Genomic DNA, 27,363 nt, shown 5'->3' with positions numbered 1-27,363 from the left:
TATTATGATTGGGTTAAAAATTTTTTCTTGATTATTTGTTTCCTATTTTTTGTTATCTGTTTTTGTCTATTCTTTTTTGCCTCATTTTAAATTATTTTCTCTGATTCCATTTTAGCTCCATTTTGGCTTATTATATATAACTTTTTGCTATATTATCTTAGTGGTGGCTTTAGGGTTTAGATGATACATCCTTAACTTATTAGTTTACTTTCAAGTGTTATTTTATAACTTTGTGCATAGGAGAAGAATTTTAGAACACATTTATACATTTTTCCCTTTAAGTTTTTGTATTACTCTTTTTATACATTTTACTTTTGTTATTATCTTTGCTTTAAAGAGTTGATTATCATTTAAAGAGATTTAAATAAGAAAGATAAATGAATATTTATCTATATTGTTGAAGTTTTCCAGTGCTCTTCATTCCTTTTTGTAGATCTAGATTTTCATCTGGTATAATCTCCTTTTCTACAAGAATTTTCTTTAACATTTCTTGCAGTTAAAGATCTTATGGTAATTAATTCTACCAACTCTTGTGTATCTAAAATGTCTTTATTTTATTTTTTTGTTTTGAAAGATATTACTACTGGTTTAAGGATTCTAGATTGACTTTTTCTTTCTTTTCTGTGTTTTATGATGTTCCTTCATTGCCTATAACTTGTGTCATTTCTGGTGAGAAATCTGCTGTCACCCTTATCTTTGTTTCTCTATATGTAATGTCCTTTTTCCTCTTTGGCTCCTTTTAAGATTTTTTTCTTTATCACTTGTTGTAAGCAATTTAATTATGATGTGCCTTGATGTTCTTTTCTTCACATTTCTTGTTCTCTGCTGAGCTTTTCAGTGTGTGAGTTTATAGCTTTTATTACATTTGAAAATTTTTCAGTCATTATTCTTTAATTTGTTTTTCTGTCCTTACTTTCTCACTTTCAGAGACTCAAATAAGATATGTATTAGGCTCTTCAGAGACTCAAATTAGACATGCCTGATAGCTCATTGATGCTCTATTTGTCTCAGTCATTTATTTCTCTGTTTAAATTTTGATAATTACTATTACTATGTCTGCAAGCTCATTAATCTTTTCTTCTGCAAAGTTGTTGTTAATCCATGCCAGAGAATTTTTCTTCTCAGATACTGTAATTTTTACCTCCAGAGATTCAATATAGGTCTTTTAGGAGTTTTTCTATGTCTCTACTTAAGATGTTTTTATCTTCTAATTCCTTTAATAAGTGGAATATAGTTATAATAATTCTTTTAATGTCACACTCTACTCATTCTATCATTTATGCCATTTCTCTATCGCCCAGGCTGGAGTGCAGTAGTGCAATACCAGCTCACTGCAACCTCTGCCTCCCAGGTTCAAGCAATTCTCCTGTCTCAGCCTCCTGAGTAACTGGGATTACAGGCACACACCACCATGCCCAGCTAATTTTGTATTTTTAGTAGAGACGGGGTTTCACCATTTTAGCCAGGCTGATCACGAACTCCTGACCTCAGGTGATCTGCTCACCTCGGCCTCCAAAAGTGCTGGGATTACAGGCATGAGCCACCGTGCCCAGCCTAATAATTTTTTTTTAATTGGATTTCAGACATTGTTAATTTTAACTTGTTGAGTGCAGGAACTTTTTTTTTTTTTATTTCTAGGGGTATTCTTCAGCTTTGTTTTGGTAAGTAATTAAAATATTTGGAGATAGTGATACTTTTAGATCTTGTTTTAAGGCCTTTTTAAGTGCACTAAAACAGTTTAGGGATGATTTTTTTTTCTCCTAATGAGACAAAACCCGTCTGAGTACTCTACCTCGGTACTTGTGAATTATAAGATTTTAATTCTGGCTTACAGGCACAGGCATTATCACTAGCCTTTGTTGAGCACTGGATCTTTTTCTCCAATCATTTTTGTTGTTTCCTACCCTTCAAACTCAGGCAGTTTACTCGCATGCATGTCCTCATTAGTACTCAGCTAAATACTTAAAGGGAGCTCTCTTTAGATCTTGAGTTTGTGCATTTGTGCGTGTGTGTGTGTGTGTATGCGTGTGCATGCACTCATGTACTCCGTTCTGGTACCCTGGCCTTTCAACTCTAGCTGTTGACCTCTCTGGACTCCCATTTCTGTCTTTTTAACTTGATGAGACCACTGGCTTATCTCTTTTTGTGTTGGCTCTTAGAAATGTACCCTAGATGGTAAGCTCAGACAATTACAAACCCCACCTCATTCGTTCTCATCTTCTCATCTTTCAAGAGTCATTGTCCTTTGTTATTTAATGTACAATGAATTGAAAATTGTATGTGTGTGTGTATTTATTTATTTATTTATTTATTTATTTTGAAACGGAGTCTTGCTGTGTCACCCAGGCTGGAGTGCAGTGGCATGATCTTGGCTCACTGCAAGCTCCACCTCCTGGGTTCACGCCATTCTCCTACCTCAGCCTCCCAAGTAGCTGGGATTATAGGCACCCGCCATCACGCCCGGCTAATTTTTTTGTATTTTTTAGTAGAGAGGGGGTTTCACTGTGTTAGCCAGGATGGTCTTGATCTCCTGACCTCGTGATCCGCCCACCTCAGCCTCCCGAAGTGCTGGGATTATAGGCGTGAGCCACTGCGCCCTGCCAAACTATATATATTTTTAATGTTGCTTATTATAAGAGTGTAAACAGAGTGAATCTGTTCTCTGTTATTACATCCTGGACAGAAATAGAGGCATAGGCTCCATAGACAGAGGCTCCACCCCTTACAAATATACAAATATTTTTAAGCTTTGTTCAAAAATGCAATTAAATTACTTGGAAATAGCTTAATACTTTCAGGTCTTGCTTTTATGCTTTGTTAGACAAGCCATAGCAACATTTATTTTAATCCTAGGCTGATTTTTCTCCACCATTGAAGCAAGAATCTTCTGAGTAGTCTATCAGATGCTCAATTAGATGGCAAAAAATACCGCATTTTTAAAGTCCTATTGGTAAACTCTCCCCTTCTCCGTCCTCCCTGGATGCACCCAGCATTCCTCTCCCTACCATTAACCCTCAAGTAATCTAAGCACAGTACTTTATAAATCTTGAAGAACCAACCACACTATTACCAAAATTTCTTGACAATGCTAAAAAGATTAAAAGACACATTTTAGAAAGTATAGCTATGACTCTTGGGGCAGGATTTAGAAATTAACAGACGTAGAGCCTTCCCAGGACCCATAAATTGAATAACGAGGGACATATTCTTAGTAATCCTGAGAAAAGATGGTGAACCATTCTTACCATTCTGACACTGTGCAATGCAGAGAAGGTGACACATTCCCAATGATGCTTGTTGTACAGTCGAGGGATCTTCATGGGAACACAAAAGAGAGAGCTCTGCTGCCAGGAGACCCAAACATGGAGCATCAACACTTGTCTAATGGAGAAACAAAGGAGAACATGCATTTGCTATGCATAGCCAACATGAAAATGTCTGCATGCATCTGATCCTGTTATAAATCAGACCAGGATTCTAAGATAAGCTTCAGAGTTTATAATATCTGTAATCAAATCCTGGCCCTGTTACTGACTCTCAATTTCCTCATCTGTGAAATGAAGATAATAAATTCCACTTTGTAACAGTTATTGTGGACAGTAAGGGGTAACACTGATGACAAGAAGAAAAATTCCTAGGAAAGTACTTGGACATAATGGTGACTCAACTTATGTTAGTTTCTATGCCATGCAGTGGGTAGTCACTTGCAGGTAGCAAATTCCCAGGACATAGAAAGGTAAGCTGGGACGTGTATTTCCAAAACCTTTAGTACTTCCTTCTTCACATACGAAACACTAGATGTTTCTACAAATCATTGAGGAGTCATGCCACTTTTCCTCCGGAAGTTATTCTGACTCTTCTCAAGGAAATTCATTTTTTAAAATGCAGAGCATTTGCTTTTGATGTCAAAGCTACTACCAAAATATTTCTGTATTTCTTTCTACAACTTCTTCAACCCTTAGACTGATCAAATATTTAGACTTTCACCTTAATGAACCTGTTTGATAGATAATATCCAAACAGAAAAGGGAGTAGAGAGAGAAAAGAGGAAAGGTAGAAAAGGCATTTGCTTTAATGAGAGTATGAGTGCCCTTTACCAATTTTGCGTGTCTTTTTTTAGACAAAGAAGGGCTCTGATTAAATGTAGATTTGGCAAACTAGCAGCATGGCTTGCAGATAGTTCTTGCCTCCAAGACAAGTGAGTACTTCTCCTAGGTAGAGGCTTTGATGATTGGAGCAATTGTTGATGGTAAACTCTAGGGAGATTCCAAGGCCTGCTTCTGCTTCTGTTGACCTTTTTCATGCCCCATTTTCCCTGCCCTTTACATGGCTTAACTCACCACTCCCTGCCCACTGTGTCTCTCTCACACACACACACACAGAAATTCCTAAGGAAGAAATATGAAGTGATCTGGGTCATCTAGGTCATGGGGCAAGGCCATAATTGAATTGTGATGTGGGGAGTGATGATCTCAGTAGGAGAAGAGAGATTATAAATCTCTTTTTTCTGTGAATATTCTCCTTGTATTCTTTTCTACCCATACAAAGACTGGCCTGGTCCTTTGCCTTTTAGGAGCTCTGTGCCTTTGGAGAATCTGGGAGCAGACAGCCTCTGCTCTAGACCCTAGGGAGAAGTGCTCTCTTTCCCTGGATGTCCTTTTCTTTGGGTTTGCATTCCAAGTTGTTTTTTCCCACTCGATGGCAAGATCTTAAAAACCATCATTGTGTATGGCCATGAGAAAAAGGAGCAAGTTTTCTCTCTCTACTGGGTATGAGAGAAGAGTAGTACTTCTCACAGCTTAACTCACTGAAGCTGAGCACCACTTACAGGGGATTGGCCTTACAGTCATCTTATATTACAGGTTTTGCCTCAAATGTCCTCTCTGATTATCCCTGCTCAGTAGCTTGTTAGATGTGTAGTTCTTAGTAGATGTTTTTGTAAATGAAGCTCCTACTGGTTTCCTTCTGTTCTGTTTGCCAGTTAGGATCTATCTAGGTGTATGTCTCTGGCAGAGTATGTGTGGTCGTGCTTAGATTGCATATCCACTTACTGTCACCAACTAAAAAGGCATGTTTAGGGAGTGGGACATGACCCAAGGTGGGCTGAGAGAGGAGTAAGGCAGCGTGGATCGTGGAGCACACTGATGTATATCCTGCCAAGCCCCTTCAGAAGCATGACAACCACAGTTACCCCTCCTCTAAGACAAGACTTTGAGAGCTTTCAATATGATATATCCTGCCTTTATAGAAAATCTACCCAAGTACTAAAAAGAAGCAAATATTTAAAAACTGGAGAAAAGTAGCTACTCGGTACTCACTCCTAAACCTAAGTATTCCTGCTTAGTTTTCTGGCCCTTTTAACTGTGCCCTTTCTTTGTAGATCTGGCCTCTCCAGTCCCTTATCTTAACAATAATGATAGTTTTAAGTGCTTGGTTCCAGAAGCAACCACTTCTATGGTTTTCAGCTGCTTCTTCTGGAAGTCGCCCCTCTTTCTATAAACAATGCACCTTCGCTTCTAACATCAGTTTGAGACATTGTCTATCTCAATTCCATTCTTCCTCTTTGCTACAATTCTCTCAATAGAGAACATTACTCATCATAGTATATTATTTTTAATTCTTCTACTTTTGTGTTTTACTAATATATTAATACTTTTATTTCTTGTTTCATAGAACAGAATAACAGAATAGGAATGTAACAGGATAAAACATAACAGAATAGGAACATAAGTAGAATCATACAAAATGTAGCCTTTTGTGCGTGGCTTCTTTCACTTAGTATAATGTTTTCAAGGTTTATGCATGTTGTAGCATGTATACAATTTTATTCCTTTTTTTGAGTGGATAATATGCCATATGAGTATGTTACATTTTATTTGTTCATTTATCTGTTGATGGACATTTAGATTGCACTTTTCAGTGACTGTGAATTTTGCTGCAATGAACACTTTGTACAAGTTTTTGTTTGGATAACTGTTAAATTCTTTTACGTATATACCTAAGATTTCTGTGTCAAATGGCAATTCTATGTATAACTTGTTGGAGAACCACTAAACTATTCTCTGCACTTTAATTTTTGCACTTTTGAGCTCATAGCATTTACATTGTGTTCAGTAACTCATTTAAGTTTTCCTGTGCTGGGTTTATAGATTAATTCTAAAAGTTGAAAATCAATAATATGGTCTCACCATGACTAGGTAAAATTATTCAATGTATAGGCCATGCTCACTTTAGTTATATTTCCTTTTGGTATGTACCTATGTCTTTCTCATCTGTACCCTGCATTACCTCTTTATTTTATTTCTAAAATTATTTTTATTTTTAATTTTTTTGGAGATGGGGTCTCACTCTGTCACCCAGGCTGGACTGCAGTGGCGTGATCATAGCTCACTGCAGCCTAGAACTCCTGGGCTCAAGAGGTCCTCCCATCTCAGGCTCTCAAAGCCCTGGGATTATAGGTATGAGCCACAAAGCCCAGCTGTCTCTCTATCTTTAATAATAAATTTTTTCTTTATTTACCTTTATCTGTCTCTTTTATTTGGAAAGTTTCCCCAAATTTCACAAAGTGTGGTTTCTGCTTAATATTTAAGGACGTAATGCCTCTTGATGGGGTTTTGTGTGTGAGCAAGGCTTGCCACCTGTTGTACTTTGTTTTAGAGCAGCTAGGAGGGAGGCTGGGGTCATGCTGTAGTATATCTAGACAGAATGCAAAACTCTTTTCTCAGGGAACTTAACAATGGTTTTTGCAAAAGAAAAATTCTCAACTTCTGTCTGCCAATGTGTGTCAAGAGGAATGCGGGACAGCGTAGGTTCTTCTGTACACGCGTTCAATTAATCCTTTGAATTAATGCATATGTTTCCAGCCTGCCTTTGACTCCCAGCCCTTATCATTATTTGGCCTTTCAGAACTCATCTCTAGGGTTCTACAGGGCAAACTACTTTTCTTTCAGCTAACCCCTACCCTAATGCTCATGGGTTCCCACCATTCAATTCCCCTGCCAGGTTTTATCTTCTACCTAATCTGTCTTCCAGAAATTTGTTGGCATCACTAGCCCATTGAAAACACTTCATTAATTCTTTTTGTTGCTGTGTATTTATACTTTTAAAATATTTGATTACCATAATTTTGTGGAGACTCTGGAGAAGAAGGAGATATATACACATGGGCAATTTGTTAGATTTAGCTGGAAATCCACCATCCATTTTTAAATGCTGATGTGCCAAAGGAACAAAGCTAGGAAAAAAAAATCTTAATGCTATAAGTTGACATGCTTAACTTACATTTCTTTGCCTGTTGAAAGTTGAACCATTTAATTGAAGGAACATGTGCTTTGAGTGTAGGAGTTTCTCTACCCTGATGGGCACAAGAGTCATGTGAGACAAATCATCACTTTAAAAATGTTTATGACAAGATAAAAATGATAGAATTGTTCAATAGGACAAGAATCTCTGACACTCTGGAGGACCTAGGCTAGGGTTACTATGAAGAAAATAGTCTATCCAATGTAGGAACAGTACCAGAGAACAAATGAGGTGGATGCACTTAGAGAAGGGTAGAACAAATATTCATTGATGATATACAATGTGTCAGATACAGAGATACACAGACTAGGGCTGTGGGAATCTCAGATTTTAATTTGTCAACAATGTGTTTTGATTTTTTTGTTTTGTATATTTGCCTCCCCAATTAATTTCACTGGCTTAATCATCTTTACAAGACATTATTTTAAAGAGAAAGCGAACTGATTGAAGTTTTATGCTTCCCTGATTGTGACGAGCTGGTTGATTCTAGCTCTAGTTTCAATGTTCTGGAAAATACTGAAGTACTTCCACCTGGTGGCACTTAGTGACCGTTGCAGAACCGAGTAATAGGTTATTCCGTTGGGTTTCTCGAACAAATCTGAGTTACAGCTAGGAACCCTCAACTAACAATTTATGAGAACCTTCTGCTACACATGTGAATTTACATATTTATTCCTTTGCAGTTGAAGGATGGGATGTATACAAAGGAGAATGAACTCCACTACAGTAATGGAAAGAGGTGATAGAAGATGAAACTCCAAAATGTCTATCTGCTGCTTGAGTGGAACTCACTAGAATATATCAAATGCAGAGAGAAACATGTGACTAGGCTCTAGTTAAACAATTGTCATCAAATACTTGCTGAGTATATAACACATTTTAGGAGCTGTGCAGGAAACAGTCTTGAGTGGTGAGATGCACTTAATTTCAAGCCTCACTTGCAAAATTTTCAATGGTGAACCTTCTGGACACCAAATGTATAACTCAAGCTATTTTAGAAGTTAGAGAAAGGCTGCCTTCCCAGGTCAGAGAATCAGAAGATTGAAATAAGCCGCTCTCTTTTTTTTGGACACTGAAATAGGGACTCAGCATGATACAAAGAACATCCTGGACTGTATCCTCCATCTAAGTAAATTGTATTATGTTCCAAAGCTGAGTTTAAACAAAATAGTAAAAATTCAGATGTATTACAAAGCTGATCTAGATTCTTCATCTCAATAAATCTGGGGACTGCTTGTACAAGCAGTAGAAAATGGCTCAAGATAACATCATGAATGCATGTTTCTCATCCTCTTTACTTTTATCTCCTCCTGAAGTGACTCCAGCAATCAGATAAGTAATTAGCAGAGTATGTTTACAAACCGCTGTGAAGGATGAGTTAGGAAACAGAGGCTGAATATACAGTATCCACAAAAGGGAAATGTTCATAGGTAGCAAAAGCTTTTTGAGAAGGCAGGCCATGACATCATTCAAAGTATAGACAAACTAAGTAAATATTGGTGATTATGACTTACCTATTTGTTCTCCATCTGAAATGCAAAAATTAAAAAGTCTGATTGTATCCCAGTATTTGTGAAGGTGTAAGGAAATGGGCACCTTAATATTTACATGAATGCAAATTGGTGGACAATTTTGTGTTACTAAACTTTAACCTGTCAGACTTCTTTATCTGACCATTATCTTTTTAAGCCTTTCCAGGTACACACTCATGTACTTGCACAAAGATGCCCATTTTGTATTGTTTGAAGCAGAAAAAATTAAATGATACTTTAATGTCCATCAACTGAAAAATAGCTAAGTGGATCATAATATGTCAAAACTATGGGCTATATACTGTATTTAAAATAATGAATCTACATATGTTGACATGAAAATATCTGTAGGATATATTGTTTCAGTGAAAAAAGCAAATTGTAGAACCATATGTAAATATAACTTTAGTAAAGAAACAATAAATAATAAAGCTATGTATTTCAGTGTGTGTTTTATATGTGGGTGTGCACATTGAAAGTGGTTTGGTAGGACACACATCATGCTGACATGGCTACGGACAGGGTTGGTGTGGCGAGGATAGTAAAGGGAGATTTATGCTCTACCTCTAGCATGTTTCACAATGAAAGAACTTGAGGATTACTTGTATAAATTTAAAATAAATAACAGCTTTCAAATTATTTTAGGAAGTAATATATAAGAAGACAGATAAGGTTGGAAGAATTTTAAAAATTACAAATTGTGGTCTACAGAGGAAATTTCAGAGTCAGCAAGAATCTGGTTTTAACACCCTCATGCTCTTTGCATAAAGCATGATGCATCTTAACCAATTGTTTGAGAAACTCTGTTCTGATTGACAAAAAGTCACGTGGGATATTGACTCCTTTTCTGATATCCCAACCAACCTACCAGTACGATAATACCAAGGACCTGTCAAGTAGTGTTAGGACCCAAGACATGGAAAGCAGCACTATGGAAATACAGTCTTCAGAATCAGGTGGCATCATTATATTCTGTGACTTACATATTTTCTGACTTTCCTGACTGTAAATCTTAACACCTTGTTGATGATCACCATTATTCTCTTTTGCAGATATGAGCTATCTTTACTCATCCACACGAGCATTTCCTGTTGGAAACATAAAAGTCATCCTAGAACCATGAAATTTCCATTTTCTAAGAACCTTTCCTCTATTCTCCAACTTCACCAATTCAGGCATTCCTACAGTCTCCTGGTTATTTCAGACTTAACCTACATTTATCTCAAAAACACAGACAATAAGCATCTAGTATACTACTTCATCTACTATGGAAACTGTATCTGGGTTTTATTTTACTTTATTCTATTCAAAAAGTATTTACTAATATCCACTATAATAGTCACTTTGTTAGGCACCATGAATAGTTCAGTACGAGGCTGTGATATGATTATCAGCTTCTTTCCCTCCTCTTTTTCTTTCAAAGTATGTATTCTCCCTATTATTTTTAAATGACAATCTGCCTTTTAGCTTTAGAGACTTAAAATCTTGTCTGATCCTGCAATATCATCTTATTCCAGAATTCCTCTGCCAATTCACCACTCAAATATTCTGGCTGATGGTTAGAGAGTATATTACTGGAGGCAGGTTGGTTAGAAAGTTCTTGCAAACTTTGATTCAAATCTGTCTTAGCTGCACCTTCTAGCTGTTCTTAATCCTCAGAGGCAAGGACACATTTACAACCTTGAGAAGGGAAGAATACTGCATATGCCTCATATGCCAATCGCCATTAATAGCCTTCTTTAAGGCAATCTGTCAGGGACTACTATATTTATGTCAATGGTTGGCCAAACCTCTTCACCTTCTCTTGCTCCCATTGTGAAAAATGTTTGAAGTCTATTTCCTAAGGTGAAAGAGTTTCTAAATCTCAGAGGGGTCAGCCTCTGCCTTGTCCTTTTCAGGAGTGAGGTTTCAGCCCTTTCTGAGAATCAGGGAAGCTTTTAGGCATGGTAGGTATAAGAACAAAGTGGTTAAGTAACAGGCTCCCAAGCTAGAGGGGCTCCTCCACACAGTAGCATTATATATATTATTGTTCCTTTCTCCGTTTTCATTTTTTTTAAATCTATGAAAGGAAGAAATAATAGTAACTCCCTCATGGGATTATGTTAAGGCTTATATGAGATAACCCACATATTCAATTTAGTGCCTGACATGGAGTCAATGCTTAACTCAATAAATGGAAGCTATTGATAGTGTCATGGGGTGAATAAAAGAGCATGCATGGGCAGGGAAGGGGAGGATTTATAATCACGGTGAAGGGTTGTGAGGATAACAACTTTTTTTAACTTTTATTTTAAGTTCAGGGGTACATGTAAAGGTTTTTATATAGATAAACTTGTGGTATTAAGCCTAGTACCCATTAATTATTTTTCCTTATTCTCTCTCTCTTCCCAACCTCCACCCTTTGTCAGTCCCCAGTATCTGTTGTTCCCCAATATGTGTCCATGTTTTCTCATCACTTAGCTCTCACTAATATGTGAGAACATGCAGTACTTGGTTTTCTGTTTCTGTATTAGTTTGTTAAGGATAATGGCTTCCAGCTGCATCCAAATACCTGCAAAGTACATCATCTCATTCTTTTGTATGGCTGCACAGTATCCCATGGTGTATGTACTACAGTTTCTTTATCCAGTCTACCATTGGTGGTTATTTAGGTTGATTCCATGTCTTTGCTATTGTGAATAGTGCTGCAACAAGTATATGTGTACATGTGTCTTTATGACAGAACAATTTATATTCCTCTGGATATATTATATCCAGTAATCGAATTGCTGGGTCAAATGATATTTCTGTTTTTAGGTCTTTGAGGAATCACCATTCTGTTTTGTACAATGGTTGTACTAATTTACACTCCCACTGACAGTGTGTAAGCATTTATTTTTCTCCACAACCCTGCCAGCATCTGTTGTTTTTTGACTTTTTAAGAATAGCCATTCTGACTGGTGATAGTTGGTATCTCATTGTGGTTTTGATTTGCATTTCTTTAATCATCAATGAGGTTGAGCTTTTTTTCATATTCTTGTTGGCCACATGTATGTCTTCTTTTGAAAAGTGTCTGTTCATGTCCTTTGCCCACTTTGTAATGGAGTATTTTTTTTCTTGTAAATTTAAGTTCCTTATAGATGCTGGATATTAGACCTTTGTCAGATGCATAGTTTGCAAAAATTTTTCCCCATTCTGTAGGTTGTCTGTTCACTCTCTTGATAGTTTCTTTCACTGGGCAGAAGCTCTTCAGTTTAATTAGATCCCATTTGTCAACTTTTGCTTTTGTTGCAACTGCTTTTGGTGTGTTTTTCATGAAATTTTTGCCTGTTCCTATGTCCAGAATGGTATTGCATAGGTTGTCTTCTAGGATTTTTATAGTTTTGGGGTTTACATTTAAGTCTTTAATCCATCTTGAGTTAATTTTTGTATATGGTGTAAGGAAGGGATCCAATATCAATCTTCTGCATATGGCTAGCTAGTGGATAACATTTTTTAAATGAATTAAAAAAAACAGTCGGCTCAAATTAGGCACAAATTAGCCTAATACATTTTTATTTTCCTTCAAATTCCTTTTTGTCTTCATAAATACCAATACTGCTCCTTTACTTGTGTGTATTTATGATTTATACAGCTCATAGATGCTTCTGGTAGGATAAATCGATCTGTTTTTCCAGTAGTTCTAGACAGTTGGCCTCTGACGCCAACATGTTAGGAATGCAAAATTGAAGACCATAAGACATGCAGTGCAGTCTTCTGTCTCTGGTTGGGACATTAAAAAATGAAGTGAGGTCTCAGTTGTGAAAAATAGGGTTTTGAATTGTTGTTAGGCCTTCTTTAGGTACAGTAATATCCATGAAGATAGAATGCTCAGCATTTTCTTTAGCACCTGAGTTGATGAGGAAGAAGCATGAATACAGACATAAACAGCATGGTTTCATTGCTATGTGAACTTGAAGGTCGTTTAGGCTAACACTGCTCTCTAATACTATTCTCAGCTACTTCAAACTGTGTTCACACATATATCACCACATGAGACCTGGTTTCTCAAGTACCTGTTGATGCTGTCCTTCCCAAATTAAATTCCTAAAAGTGTGCCTCTGTAATTCAAATAAAGGGAAGTGACTACATTTCACTCTTTTGTGGTAAAGGATAACTTTCAGCCATCAAATACTTGAAGGAGATGCTAATATAGCAAATGAAAAGAAAGCAAAGCATAGTGAGCATACTAGATTTATGACAAGAAAATTAAACTACTTATTTCCCCTTTACCTTTAAGATCTGTAATTTGTAGAGGTCTTTAGACACCAAGGTCATAAGAATGTTCTCATATATATGTAAAATTTTGTGGTATAAATTCTGAAACACAAAAACATTGCACAGTCAGCCAGACTTAGATAAAATTTTACCTAATGTCTACAGTTTTTTTTTCTTGCTTAAAAGTTACTTTTAATTGGGTTTCAATTCCTTGAACATAAATCAGTGACACAGAAAATACTTAAAATCAAATTGTAAAATGCCACACATATTTAAAGAATTTTAGCATTATCTCAGATATTAAAAAATGTACAAAGAAAAAGACAAACGAAAACATAAAAATGTAATTCTCTTTGAGAAGTAGAATGAGTATTTTTTAGTGACTTTCTATAATATTTAAATTTTCTACAATAAGCATCTACCATGTTTATAGGAGGAAAAGCTATATGTTTAATTTTATAAAAAATTGCTTTTCCATGTTTATGAATGCTGCATTTCCTCAACATTCTTTGTGCTTAAATGTAACTTTGCTTGAGAATTCAATACGTTGGATTTATTTTCACTGGATGTGTGATTTTGGGTTCATTTTCAAAAAGAACATAGCCCTGGCTAATAGTTTTGTCCCCCTATTTATAAGAAGTTTTATTTCCTATTCTAATGGTGAACATTTAGAAAAATTCTCACCTCTAAAATTTTAAATTTTCTCTTGCCTTAGCTATTTTTAGATTATCCTTTTAGTGCTTGTTTTGGGATACTCTTGTACTTATACTTTTCAATTTTCCACTGTCTTTTAGAATGTAATTCATGAATATATTTTATTCTAACTGTTGCTTTAAGTTCATTGAAAGCAATAATTTGTGAATATCCACCTGAATAGTTGTGATGGAAGTAGACAGTAATTGCTATTTTAAGTGCTGCTACTTACTACTATCTATGTAAAAAAAAATAGACTTTTATGCCTTTGTGATTTGAAATAGGTTGGAGAAGACTCAAGCATGATGTGACTTGGTTCTTATTTTAGCTGACACCTACAAGTTATCCAAACATCATATTTAAATATAATTCAGGCAAGACACAGTGCCACACACCTATAAGCCCAGCAATTTGGGAGGCCAAGGTGGGAGGATTGCTAGAGTTCAGGAGTTTGAGACCAGCTTGGACAACATAGTGAGTCCTCATCTCTATAAAACAAAACAAAAATTAGCCAGGTATGGTGGTGCATGTCTGTAGTCCTAGCTACTTGAGAGGCTGAGATGGAAGGATTGCTTGAGCCCAGAAGGTGGACACTGCAGTGAGCCAAGATAGTGCCACTGAACTCTAGTTTGGGTGACAGAGCAAGACCCTGTCTCAAACAAAACAAAACAAAACAAAATCCAAAATTGAATACATTTTATATGTAAATAGATGGAAACAGTAAGCTTTATTGTTCCACACACTATGTAGGTATTAGAAATTGTATGCTATGTGGGTATTGGAAATTTCCATGTGTGAGTAGCTGATATATAAAACATATGGAACATTAATAAACATGGGGCATTTGGATGTTGAAATGCTATATAACAACACATTTTTTCTTCCTTTCTAGTATTGGAAGAAGACTTTTATTTAACTCAGAAGTTATTTTTCTTCTCCCAACTACCAGAGTGGTCTTCACCAGTAAAAAGTAAAAGTATCTCTGGGTATCCTCAGGTAGCCACTCAGGAATATTTGGAAGAAGTACAGTTGGAAAAGAACGGCACATCTGGGAAAAATAGCAGCCTATAAATCTGTGTTAGGGATATAGGATATAGCTGAGAAAGTTTCTAATTAAAGTCACCTTGCATCAATTGCAGATGAGGCTGAAATTCTCTGAGATTTGTATAGAAGCTCTTATAAAAAGAAATAATTAGCCTGATAGTTTTGCATCTGAGTGTTCTAGGTTCTCTCCACAAACTGAAGAAAGGAGAGAGGTGGCTAGGCTGAGACCTCACTTTATACCGTATGCCATGAATTTCTTCTCTAGCTTATAGAGCAAGTTCACTGTATAGCAATGCTGAAGAAATGTAGACCACAGATGTTTGCTAATCTTGCTATAGGATTCTTTCTACTTCCATCTTTCTGTGTTCCTATTCTAGTCTTTGAAGCACTTGCCAGCAAACTCCCTATTCTTGCTAAACCAATTAGCCAAAAATATCTTCGCCTATTTGCTCCTACAAATCCTATAGAATCCATTAAAATCCCATGGGTTGTAGAACTCACAAGGAGTCCAGTGGTATAGATTAGTGCACTGACTGTTATAACTAAAAAGAGTGAAGAGGAGGACCCTAAAGATTATCACCTGCTGAGACACATTCTTCAGGATTGCTGTGATGTGTAATAACATCCTATAATGATTAAAGGAAGAAAAATTTTACCTGCATGTCCTCAATGTCCTCATAACTGCTCCCCATTTCTTTCACTTTGTCCAGACTTGGCATGACAACCAGCATTCCAAAGGATGACTCTATTATCTTCAACTGAGATTCAAACTGCAGTAAGGGATCCACAAAGCTGACAAGAAAAACGAGTAATCATTAATGATGAGAAAACAAATATAATAGAAATTTAGTGGCCTTTTTTTTTCTTTTCTATTTATTTATTTATTTATTTTTTTGAGACAGAGTCTCACTCTGTCGCCCAGGCTGGAGTGCAGTGATGCCATCTCGGCTCACTGCAAGCTCCACCTCCCGGGTTCATACCATTCTCCTGCCTCAGCCTCCTGAGTAGCTGGGACTACAGGCGCCCGCCACCATGCCCGGCTAATTTTTTGTATTTTCACTAGAGACGGGGTTTCACCATGTTAGCTAGGATGGTCTCGATCTCCTGACCTCGTGATCCGCCCGCCTCAGCCTCCCAAAGTGCTGGGATTAGAGGCGTGAGCCACCGTGCCCGGCCCAGCCATTTCTTAGTGATAAGCGAAAATGAGGTTCAGCTTTTGGCTTTGTATGACAGATGAGTCTTAAATATTCTCTTAAAAATGATAATAATGTTTTAAAAATAAAGGAATTAATTTCGTTGTAAATATTATCTATAAACAGTTATTTAGAAATCAGAATAGATTTCTCTATAAACATAATAATGCAAAGAGTGGTTACATTCCCAGCCAAGTCCACAAAGCCATGCAAAGCTTTAAACAGTTGAACTATATTACTGCCACAGTTTCTGTAATCAATGATAATATGTTTTTCACATCTTAGTATTTCTTACATTGAGATGCATCTTCAAATTGATGGCAAATGAAGCTTGCCTCAGCAGCTAGAAAGATTATCTGCTTGTCTATGCAATACAGAAAGACTGGGAAAGAGTATAAGAAAGAGATAATAGTCGCCAAATTATGATGGTGAAATTTGGAGTAATTTCTTATTTTTCACAATTACATGTTTTTAAAGATATAACATTTTAAATACATCCAATTAGTGAAATAAAAGAGCATGATAGCTTATCATACCTGGAGTTCACAGCCAGGATCATGGATTCATTACTTAACAGGCCTGAGTATGCATCCAATAGGCTGCTAACTTTATGTGCCTAAGTACCACGTTAAAAAAAAAAAAAAAAAGAATTAATGATTACAGAGCAGTGAGACTCATAATAGCACATGTACTTCTTCCTTTTACAGAGACTAAAGGAACCAAATCAGACTGGAAAACATGCTCAAGAGTTCATAGAAGTGTTGAGACCAAACTGTAATTTAAATCTACGATAGTATGTTTGCCTAAGTGGAGGTCTTTTACAGTCAACCACTATGCTTATATAATTTGCATTCCCAGACAGCATTTTGTAAGGTGTGCTCTTTACCAGATGAACTTCTGTACACCACTATAACTATTAAGTCCCATCTACACAGTGTGAGTCTATCTATAAAAATGCCAGCAGGCCCGGGCGTGGTGGCTCACGCCTGTAATCCCAGCACTTTGGGAGGCCGAGGCAGGGGGACCATGAGGTCAGGAGATCGAGACCATCCTGGCTAAAATGGTGAAACCCCGTCTCTACTAAAAATAGAAAAAAATTAGCTGGGCGTGGTGGCGGGTGCCTGTAGTCCCAGCTACTTGGGAGACTGAGGCAGGAGAATGGCGTGAACCCAGGAGGCAGAGCTTGCAGTGAGCCGAGATGGTGCCACTGCACTCCAGCCTGGGCAACAGAGCAAGACTCTGTCTCAAAAATAAAAAAAAAAATTGCCAGCAGGGCAACTTAAGTCAGGCCTTATTAAAGAATGACTAAACTCACACTATGGAATGAGAATTTAGCCTTTATAAGTGGTAATTAAAGGGATTCCACTAAGAATTTATCATTCTTTTTTTCCAAGAAACTGGAGAACTATACCTCCAACAGCCAAAACAATCTTAAGAAATAACATGGAGGTATTACAGTTATGATTTCAAGCTATAATACAAAATTTTAGTAATTAAAATTGTAGGGACTGCTATAAAAACAGACTCATGACAAATTGAATGAAATAAAAAGCCCAGAAATAAATCCATTAATATATGGTCAAGTAATCTTTGATAAGGGAGCCAAGAATTCACAATGGGCAAAGGACAGTCTCTTCAGTAAATGATGTTGGGAAAACTGAATGTCCATAAGCAAATAAATGAAATGGGACCCTTATCTTTTACCATATACAAAAGTTGATTTGAAATGGGTTAAAGACAAATGCAAAGATGTGAAACTGTAAAACTCTTAGAAGAAAACATAGGGAAAGAGCTTCTTTACATTAGTTTCGGCAAAGATTTTCTGGACATGACGTAAAAAGCACAGGCAACAAAAGCAAAATCAAACAAGTGGGAATACGTCAAACTAACAAGCTTCTGCACAGCAAAGAGAACAATTAATAAAATTAAAAAGACAACCTATGGAATGGGATAAAATATTTGTAAAACATAGATAAGGAGTTAATATCCAAAATGTATAAGAAACTCATACAATTCAATGGCAAAAAAATAAAAAGCAGATAATCCAATTACAAATGGGCAAAAGACCTGAGTAAAATTTTTCCAAAGAATACATACAAAAAGCAGTCCCTCTGAGAACTGGAACAAGACAAGGATGCCCCCTCTCACCACTCCTCTTCAACATAGTACTGGAAGTCCTAGCCAGAGAAATCAGGCAAAAGAAAGAAATAAAGGGCACTTAAATCTGTAAAGAAGTCAAACGGTCACTGTTTGCTGACGATGTGATCGTTTACCTTGAAAACCCTCAAGACTCCTCCAGAGAGCTCCTAGAGCTGATAAAAGAATTCAGCAAAGTTTCCAGATACAAGATTAATGTACACAAATCAGTAGCTCTTCTATATACCAACAGCGACCAAGCAGAGAATCAAATCGAGAACTCAACCCCTTTTACAATAGCTGCAAAAAAAAAAAGAAAAAAAAAAGAAAAACAAACCAACAACAACTTAGTAATATACCTAGCCAAGTAGTCAAAAGACCTCTGCAAGAAAAACTGCAAAACACTGCTGAAATAAATCATAGATGACACAAACAAAAGGAAACACATCCCATGCTCCTGGATGGGTAGAATCAACATTGTGAAAATGACCATACGGCCAAAAGCAATCTACAAATTCAACGCAATCCCCATAAAAATACCACCAACATTCTTCATAGAATTAGAAAAAAAAATTCTAAAATTCATATGGAACCAAAAAAAGAGCCCGCATAGCCAAAGCAAGACTAAGTAAAAAGAACAAATCTGGAGGCATCACATTATCTGATTTCAAGCTGTACTATAAGTCCATAGTCACCAAAACAGCATGGTACTGGTATAAAAATAGGCACATAGACCAATGGAACAGAATAGAGAATCCAGAAATAAACCCAAATGCCTACAGCCAACTGATCTTTGACAAAGCAAACAAAAACATAAAGTAGGGAAAGGACACCCTTTTCAACAAATGGTGCTGGGATAATTGGCTAGCCACATGCAGGAGAATGAAACTGGATCCTCATCTCTTACCTTATACAAAAATCAACACAAGATGGATTAAGGACTTAAATCTAAGACCTGAAACTATAAAAATTCTAGAAGATAACATTGGAAAAGCCCTTCTAGACGTTGGCTTAGGCAAAGATTTCATGACCGAGAACCCAAAAGCAAATGCAATAAAAACAAAGAAAAAGAGCTGGGACTTAATTAAACTAAAGAGCTTTTGCATGGCAAAAGGAATAGTCAGCAGAGTAAACAGACAACCCACAGAGTGTGAGAAAAGCTTCACAATCTATACATCTGACAAAGAACTAATATGCAGAATCTATAACAAATTCAAACAAATCAGTAAGAATAAAACAAACAATCTCATCAAAAAGTGGGCCAAGGACATGAATAGACAATTCTCAAAAGAAGATATACAAATGGCCAACAAACATATGAAAAAATGTTCAACATCACTAATGATTAGGGAAATGCAAATCAAAACTATAATGCAATACCACCTTACTCCTTCAAGAATGACGGTAATCAAAAAATCAAAAAACATTAGATGTTGGCATGGATGTGGTGATCAGGGAACACTTCTACACTGCTGGTGGAAATGTAAAGTAGTACAGCTGCTGTGGAAAACAATGTGGAGGTTCCCTAAAGAACTAAAAGTAGAACTACCATTTGATCCAGCAATCCACACTACTGGGTATCTACCCAGATGAAAAGAAGTCATTATTTGAAAAAGAAACTGGCACATGCATGTTTATAGCAGCATGATTCACAATTGCAAAATCATGGAACCAACCCAAATGCCAACCAACAAGTGGATAAACTGCGGTATATATACCACATCATATATATATATACCACATCATATATATATATATATATAAAATGGAATACTACTGAGCCATAGAAAGAAATGAATTAACAGCATTTGCAGTGATCTGGATGAGGAGACTGGAGACTACTATTCTAAGTGAAGTAACTCAGGAATGGAAAACCAAACATCGTATGTTCTCTGTGATATGTGGGAGCTAAGCTATGAGGATCCAAAGGCATAAGAATGATACAATGGACTTCGGGGACTTGGGGGAAAAGTGGGAGTGGGGTAGGGATAAAGGCTACAAATATGTTGCAGTGTATACTGCTCAGATGATGGGTGCACCAAAGTCTCACAAATTACCACTAAAGAATTTACTCATGTAACCAAATACCACCTGTACCCCAATAACTTATGGGAGGAAAGACATATAAATGGTGAATAGGAACGTGAAAAATGCTCAATATTATTAATATAATAATATTAATTATCAAGGAAATGCAAATTAAAATCACAGTGAGACATTACCTCACACCTGTTAGGATAAGTATTATCAAAAAGATGAAAGATAATAAGAGTTGGTGAGAGTATGGAATAAAGGAAACCCTTGGATGCATGTAAACCCTTGACATGAATGTAAATTGGCATGAAAACAACCACATGGGAAAACAGTTTGGAGATTTCTAAAAAATTAAAAATAGAACTACATATGATCCAGCAATCCTATTTATGGGTATTTATCCAAAGAAAATGAAAGCAGGATATCAAAGAGACATCTTTACTCCCATGTTCATTGCAGCATATTCACAATAGTCAAGATATGGAATCAACCTAAGTGTCCTCTGATAGATGAATTGATACAGAAAATATAAAATCAGATATTGAAGAGTCCCGAAATTCAAAGCTGTCAAATTGTAAAATTTCTTAAGAATTTACAATTCAATATGTAGCTAATAGGAGTCTCATAAAGAAAGAATGGAGAAAATATGAAGAGAAAAATTATCCGATCAATAGTGTAGTATAATTTCTCAGAGATAAATGGCTGGAGCATTTGGATTGGAAATGTGTGAGTGCCCAGTATATTTGAATTAAAAAAATACCTAGAGACATTTTTATAAAATTCCAGTTTACCAAAAATAAAGATAAATCTTAAAGGCTTCTACAGAAAGAATCCAGGTGACAAAGGCTAGAGAATCAGACCACCATCATGTTTTCATCAGTCATAACAGATGCCACAAAACAATGTAAGTTATGCCTTCAATTTTTTTTTTAAGAGAAAATGACTTGGGACCTAGAGAAATGGCCAAAATAATAACTGGTGATGACTCTCTTCACGGTGCATCTTTCTTTTTCTTTCTTTCCTTTCCTTTCCTTTTCTTTCTTTCTTTCTTTCTTTCTTTCTTTCTTTCTTTCTTTCTTTCTTTCTTTCTTTCTTTCTTTCTTTTTCTTTCTTTCTTTCTTTCTTCTTTCTTTCTTTCTTTTTCTTTCTCTTTCTTTCTTTCTCTCTCTTTCTCTCTTTCTTTCTTTCTTTCTTTCCTTTCTCTCTCTTTCCTTCTTTCTTTCTTTTCTCTTTCTTTTGTCTCTCTCTCTGTCTCTCTCTCTCCCTCCCCTCCCCTCCCTCCCCTCCCTCTCTCCTTCCTTCCTTTCTCTTCCTTTTCTCTCTCTTCTTTTCTCTTCATTTCTTTTATTTTCTTCTTTTCTTTTCTTTCCCTAATCTACATTGTGTGGCTTTTAAAAATAAGAGCATACCATTTTTGTAAAACTATAAAAGCATTTGAAATTGATCATATATTCACTTCATGAAGAAAATCTCCTTAAGCTCTGAAAGTTAAAAACTGTGTGGGCCAATGCTACAAGACTTTATGTTACAAACATAAGAATGGGACAAAAGATGTTTAATACAACTAGATGAATTTATACTTTACCTCACACCTACACAAAATGGATCATAAATATAAATGTAAGGCTAAAACTATAAAACCTTTAGAAGAAAACAGCCATTTTTGGTTAGGAAAAGTTTTTTTTGTTTTTAGATGCAACACTAAAACCATGGCCCACAAAAGAGAAAAAAATGGTAAATTGGACTTGATAAAAACTAAAACCTCTTGCTCTTCAAAAGATACCATTAAGAAAAATAAGACAAACCATATACTGAGAGAATATATTTGCAAATCATACATTTTACACTCAATAACAATACTATTTATAAAATACTTCAAAAGATATTGTATGAAGTCTGCATGTAGAAAAAAACTTTACTAAATATTCAAATAAGTAGAAAGAAAACATGTTTCTAATGATAAGACAATAGTTTAAGGAAGTATTCATAAATTAATCTATAAATTCAGTGTTTCAAATCAAAATGCCAAGAGAAATTCTGGAAGGAATTTGACAAGTGTATTTCAAAGTTCCTCTGAAAGTGTGAATAATTAAAAGTAGCTAATACATTTTTGAAAAACAAAAATAATTGGATAGATTACAAAAGATTTTGTGTTATACATCTGAGCTATCTGTAGTAAAGATTTGTCTGATACCTCCTTCACTGCTATAATTTGATGTGTTGCATTGCCTACCTCTGTTGAAGTCAAAAGCTGCTGCTTGCTGCTGCTGCTGCCTCTGCCATCTGTCAAAGGCATTGATACTGTTGCTAGTGCTTCTTTTTTTTAATATAGATATATATATTTTATTATACTTTAAGTTCTAGGGTACATGTGCGCAACGTGCAGGTTTGTTACATATGTATGCATGTGCCATGTTGGTGTGCTGCACCCATTAACTTGTCACTTACATTAGGTATATCTCCTAATGCTATCCCTCCCCCCTCCCTCAACCCCACAACAGGCCCCGGTGTGTGGTGTTCCCCTTCCTGTGTCCAAGTGTTCTCATTGTTCAATTCCCACCTATGAGTGAGAACATGCGGCGTTTGGTTTTCTGTCCTTGCGATAGTTTGCTGAGAATAATGGTTTCCAGCTTCATCCATGTCCCTACAAAGGACATGAACTCATCATTTTTTATGGCTGCATAGTATTCCATGGTGTATATGTGCCACATTTTCTTAATCCAGTCTATCATTGTTGGACATTTGGGTTGGTTCCAAGTCTTTGCTATTGTGAATAGTGCCGCAATAAACATATGTGTGCATGTGTCTTTATAGCAGCATGACTTATAATCCTTTGGGTATATACCCAGTAATGGGATGCATGAGTCAAATGGTATTTGTAGTTCTAGATCCCTGAGGAATCACCACACTGACTTCCACAATGGTTGAACTAGTTTACAGTCCCACCAACAGTGTAAAAGTGTTCCTATTTCTCCACATCCTCTCCAGCACCTGTTGTTTCCTTACTTTTTAATGATCACCATTCTAACTGTTGTGAGATGGTATCTCATTGTGGTTTTGATTTGCATTTCTCTAATGACCAGTGATGGTGAGCATTTTTTCATGTGTTTGTTGGCTGCATAAATGTCTTCTTTTGAGAAGTGTCTGTTCATATCCTTCGCCCACTTGTTGATTACAGTCCCATGGCTGCTGTAACCCATTAGCAAAAGAGCCAGCTTCTGCGCAAAAGGTGCTCTCACTTTATAGCTAAAGCCACAGGTGACTGAATTCACTCTCATCATTTTCAGATGGTCATTGTTTTGCTCTTTTACAACAGCCCTGTCTTTATAGGACTTAGCAGCTGGGACTGTGCTATTAATGTAGTGAAAAGCACTGATCAACCTCTCATACTAGCCCACTGTCTTTGAATCACATTCACACACCTTGATAATCTTCAGCTAGGAGATGTCTTTCCCTGCAGGCTCTTCCATCCTGCTAGTCCTGCCTTATCTTGAGTGGCCCAGACATGCCTCAATGCTAGCAATGACTCAGTTTCTACCTCAAGCAAGTTTATGTTTTGTTTCCAATGAGCCATTTGACTATCTCCTTCTCTCTCCTTGCAACTCCTATTTCCAATCTAAGTCTGTGTCACTCTTTTGAATATAATTGTGTTTCTGAAGCTGACCTTTTCCACAGCTAAGAGAAATGTAGATTCTGTTGCTGAAAAACAAATTAAGGCCTGGAATGGTAGTCCAGTTTTTTCTTTCTTAGAACCACAGTTTTACTATGCATGCTTAGGAGCTGGTTCACTAACTCCCATTATTCCTGTAGAGACAAATTGATGGAGTTAATTAATTTGTTTCTGTAATTGGAATGCCATAACTAACTCTTTGCACTTTCTAAATTTTCTGTGTACTTTATATTTTCAACAAAACTCCTTATCATACTATTGGCAATAGTGTTTGGACAATTCTACTTCTCTAACAGTGTATACATCTAACTAGATCAAAATTTACTGTGGTCATCTCTAACTGATGGCAAATCTCTATTTTAAAATTCCTTCAAATCCACATAGGAAGACATCCTTCAATTTATTCATTAGGAACCCCCTCCTACACTAGGGAAAAAAAGAGAAATTTTCAGTGGCTTAGAGACAAAGGAAAACAATTCGATGATATAAAAATAAAGGCTAAAAGAAAATAAAGAATAAAAATTAAGACAAAATGGAGGATTTAAGGGTGAGGGACATTTACAAACATGCATAGTAAACAGCCCCTTTACGAGAGCAAAAGATGGATTGTAAATATATAGACTATATCAAAATATAGACATAGTTTGATCCGGCAATAAAACTTAGATTATTCATAGAAGCATGTTTTTGAATGGACTTTTAAAGTAGTACACCGTATTTATTTGTTTGAACATGTAAAAAGGTAATACACATGCATGTGCAGTACAGTACAAAAGAGTAAACAGTGAACAATGTTTTCAAGTCTTCCCCTTCTCTAGCTCCCATCCCCTAATTTCCATCCCCAGAATCTACAGTTGTTACTGCTTTCCTGTGCATTCTCCTAGCAATAGAATATGCAGATATAAGAATGTTAATGATACTCTTTTGTGAGCAGTTTTAGCCTCTAAGGTATATATACAGGAATTGGTTCTATGTTTTCCTGTAACTGCTGCCACTGTGCTCTGTCCCTCTTCTCTGCCAACTCCCTTGCCCTGTCTTTCCCTGATAGATGGCTGTCTCCTTTATGGACTATTCTAAGTCTGATTTCATGAATTCTAGATCTTTTTTTGGTTATTAATACAGTCTCATAATTATTGTTAGTACTAAATCTTGCTTATTTAAAATCTCCAACTTTATTGTTTGTTCAAAAGTCTTCCTTGATACCCAGAGCAGGCAAGGATTTTGGTTTTAGGGCAAACACAGTATAGCTTGGTGCTCAGACCAGCAACTCTGCAGCCAGGATCTATGAGTTTATAACCTCGTTCTGCCACTTGCTAGCTATGTGACTATAAGCAGGTCACTTTCTGCCTCTGTTTCCCCATTTTCAAGGCAGTACCCCACAGGGCTGTTGTGAGAATTAAATGAGTTATTCATTTAAAGCACTTAGAGCATGCCTAACACGTTATGGGTACTATATAAGTTTCAGCTATTTTTACTATCATTGGAATGGGGAAGGGATTTCCCTCTCTCATACCTCTCTGTACTCTGTTCCCTTTCTCATCTTCCTTGTCTTTGTATCTCTGGGGTTGTAGGTGGCTGAGGAATTGGGGGAAATATGTTTCCTTTTTGGTCCATCCATGAAATAATTTATTGTCCCCTTCCTGTTGGTGATTTGTTCTGGCAAGCAGGTGGTTTCCCCAACAGCCCTGCTGATGAAGAACTCAATTTACTAGGAGAGTGTCACTTTCAAGGTCCAGCTACATGTTCTGGAAGACCCCCACTGTGCTGTGTTTTGGTTTTTTGTTTTTAAGTTTTGAAACACTAGCCCACTTGACCCAGGTGCAGGAGTTCCCAACAGCCATCTGCCCTCAATTATACACTTCAACTCAGATGTCTGTTATTACTTATAAGGAGTATCTTTGTATTTCATCACCTATAATTTTGTTGGAGCAACACCACTCTCTTGATTAAGTAAGTCACCAAGGTTTTGAACTTTTTAGCAAAGCGTAAAGGAACTTTTATGACTAAGTCTGTGCTTACCTCTCTATCCACAACTCCTATCATTTCCTCTTGACTAGTCTTCATTCTAGATACACATTTTGTCTTAGATGGATGCTGCAGGGTGCTGTTTAGACCACCCCTCTCCATTTCGGTAGTGAAATACTCTTTCCACAACTTGTGGAAATGTTGGCAGCTGAGAGCTTTTAGATAAATATTCTTGAGACTTCCCTTAGCCAAAGAGCCTTCCTACCTAAGATCACATCCCTTCTCTGGGAGCAAGCTACATCTAATGACTAGTTGACATGGGGAAATAAAGACCAAACCTCCTTGCCTCAAAGAGGGTCAACTTTGAAAGGTCATTCCAGTTCCAGAGCGCCCTGCAGAAGTAGCTGAGACCTATCTTGCAAGTGCATTGCAGTTCAACACCTCCTTGTACATAATCCTGCTTCCTTCACTTTGCCTCTACTACTAATCCCCAAGTATTGATCCAAAGAGCACATCCACTGTTATTTTAGAGTCTGCTTCCTGGGGAACCATAGCTAAAATCTATAATTCTACAAATGTATGTTGCTTTTTCTTTCTCCACGCCTTTACAGGTGTACAGAAGTACATTCCTCTTCTTGGAATGTACTTCACCTTCATCTAGGCATTCTACTCATCTTTCAAAGTCCAGCTCAAATCTTCTCTGGCCCAAGTCATGTTTGAATGTCCCTCCAAATATACTTCTATCACTTCCTGAATATTGTAACTTCTTCATAACTTATAACAGTTTCTAACTACTGAATTTTTTTTAAATCTCTCCCATTGGACTATAAGCAATTTGGGGCTAGTGTTTGAGTTTTATTCTACTTTGTTTCTCAAAAAGATAGCATAATATTTGATGCATAGCAGATTCTCAGTAAATATTTGTTGAATAAATGAATGAGTGATTGAGTGTAATGCTAAACTGCATCTTTCTGACTCTATGGACTATACAAATGGGAAAAGATTAAATGACCCTGTTTAATAGAATATGGTTTTATTAACAACTCTCCTCATGTCCTGGCTGGAAAAATCAATTTGTCCACCAAATGTTATCAATGTTTTGCTTTAATTATCAGCGACTTTGACCTATGGATTATGAACGAAGTCTATAAAAGTTTTAATATCCACACTGAAGCATTTCTTTTCTAAAGGTAGAAGATTACATATTTTCTTATGGTAGCCCTCCCCTGTTTCTTCTGTGTTAATTTGGATGTGGATTAAAATGACGGTAGGGTCTATTAGAGGTTCAGAATTTTAAAACAATTTTGAAAAATGACTGGATGAATATCCACCAAGACAATACTGTGCTACACACTGCAGAGAACACAAAGATGAATAATCACAATCTCTGCTCTCAAGAGATCAAAGACAAGAAATCTGCCAAAGGCCTAGAAAACAATAAGATAAATGGAAAAGGAAAGACACAAACTAGAATGGCTGTCAAATAAGGAAATAATATCATTCAATCAGAGACTAGGTAGAAGGGCTTCACTTTGACGGGAAGGGTTTCCACAGTGAT

General features: G+C 36.5%; 1 protein-coding gene across 3 annotated transcripts in view; it reads right to left on the bottom strand.

Annotated features, from left to right (window-relative positions):
- Positions 1-27,363, bottom strand: part of MROH9 (maestro heat like repeat family member 9) — a 124,173-nt gene that overhangs the window by 85,096 nt on the left and 11,714 nt on the right. For 2 of the 3 annotated variants that reach the window (XM_063627205.1, XM_063627204.1), the window contains exons 4-8: positions 16,537-16,616; positions 15,464-15,599; positions 13,086-13,172; positions 9,818-9,922; positions 3,246-3,381 (exon numbers count right to left, since the gene is read on the bottom strand). In XM_063627205.1, the coding sequence (XP_063483275.1) occupies positions 3,246-3,381; positions 9,818-9,922; positions 13,086-13,172; positions 15,464-15,599; positions 16,537-16,616 (544 nt within the window). The remainder of the gene's footprint in view (positions 1-3,245; positions 3,382-9,817; positions 9,923-13,085; positions 13,173-15,463; positions 15,600-16,536; positions 16,617-27,363) is intronic. The other variant, XM_063627206.1, reaches the window with a different exon arrangement.

The sequence above is a fragment of the Symphalangus syndactylus genome, chromosome 12 (genome assembly GCF_028878055.3).
Source record: "Symphalangus syndactylus isolate Jambi chromosome 12, NHGRI_mSymSyn1-v2.1_pri, whole genome shotgun sequence".
Taxonomy (NCBI): domain Eukaryota; kingdom Metazoa; phylum Chordata; class Mammalia; order Primates; family Hylobatidae; genus Symphalangus; species Symphalangus syndactylus.
The sequence above is the reverse complement of the archived record's forward strand: the minus strand, read 5'-3'. Positions and strand labels throughout refer to the sequence as shown.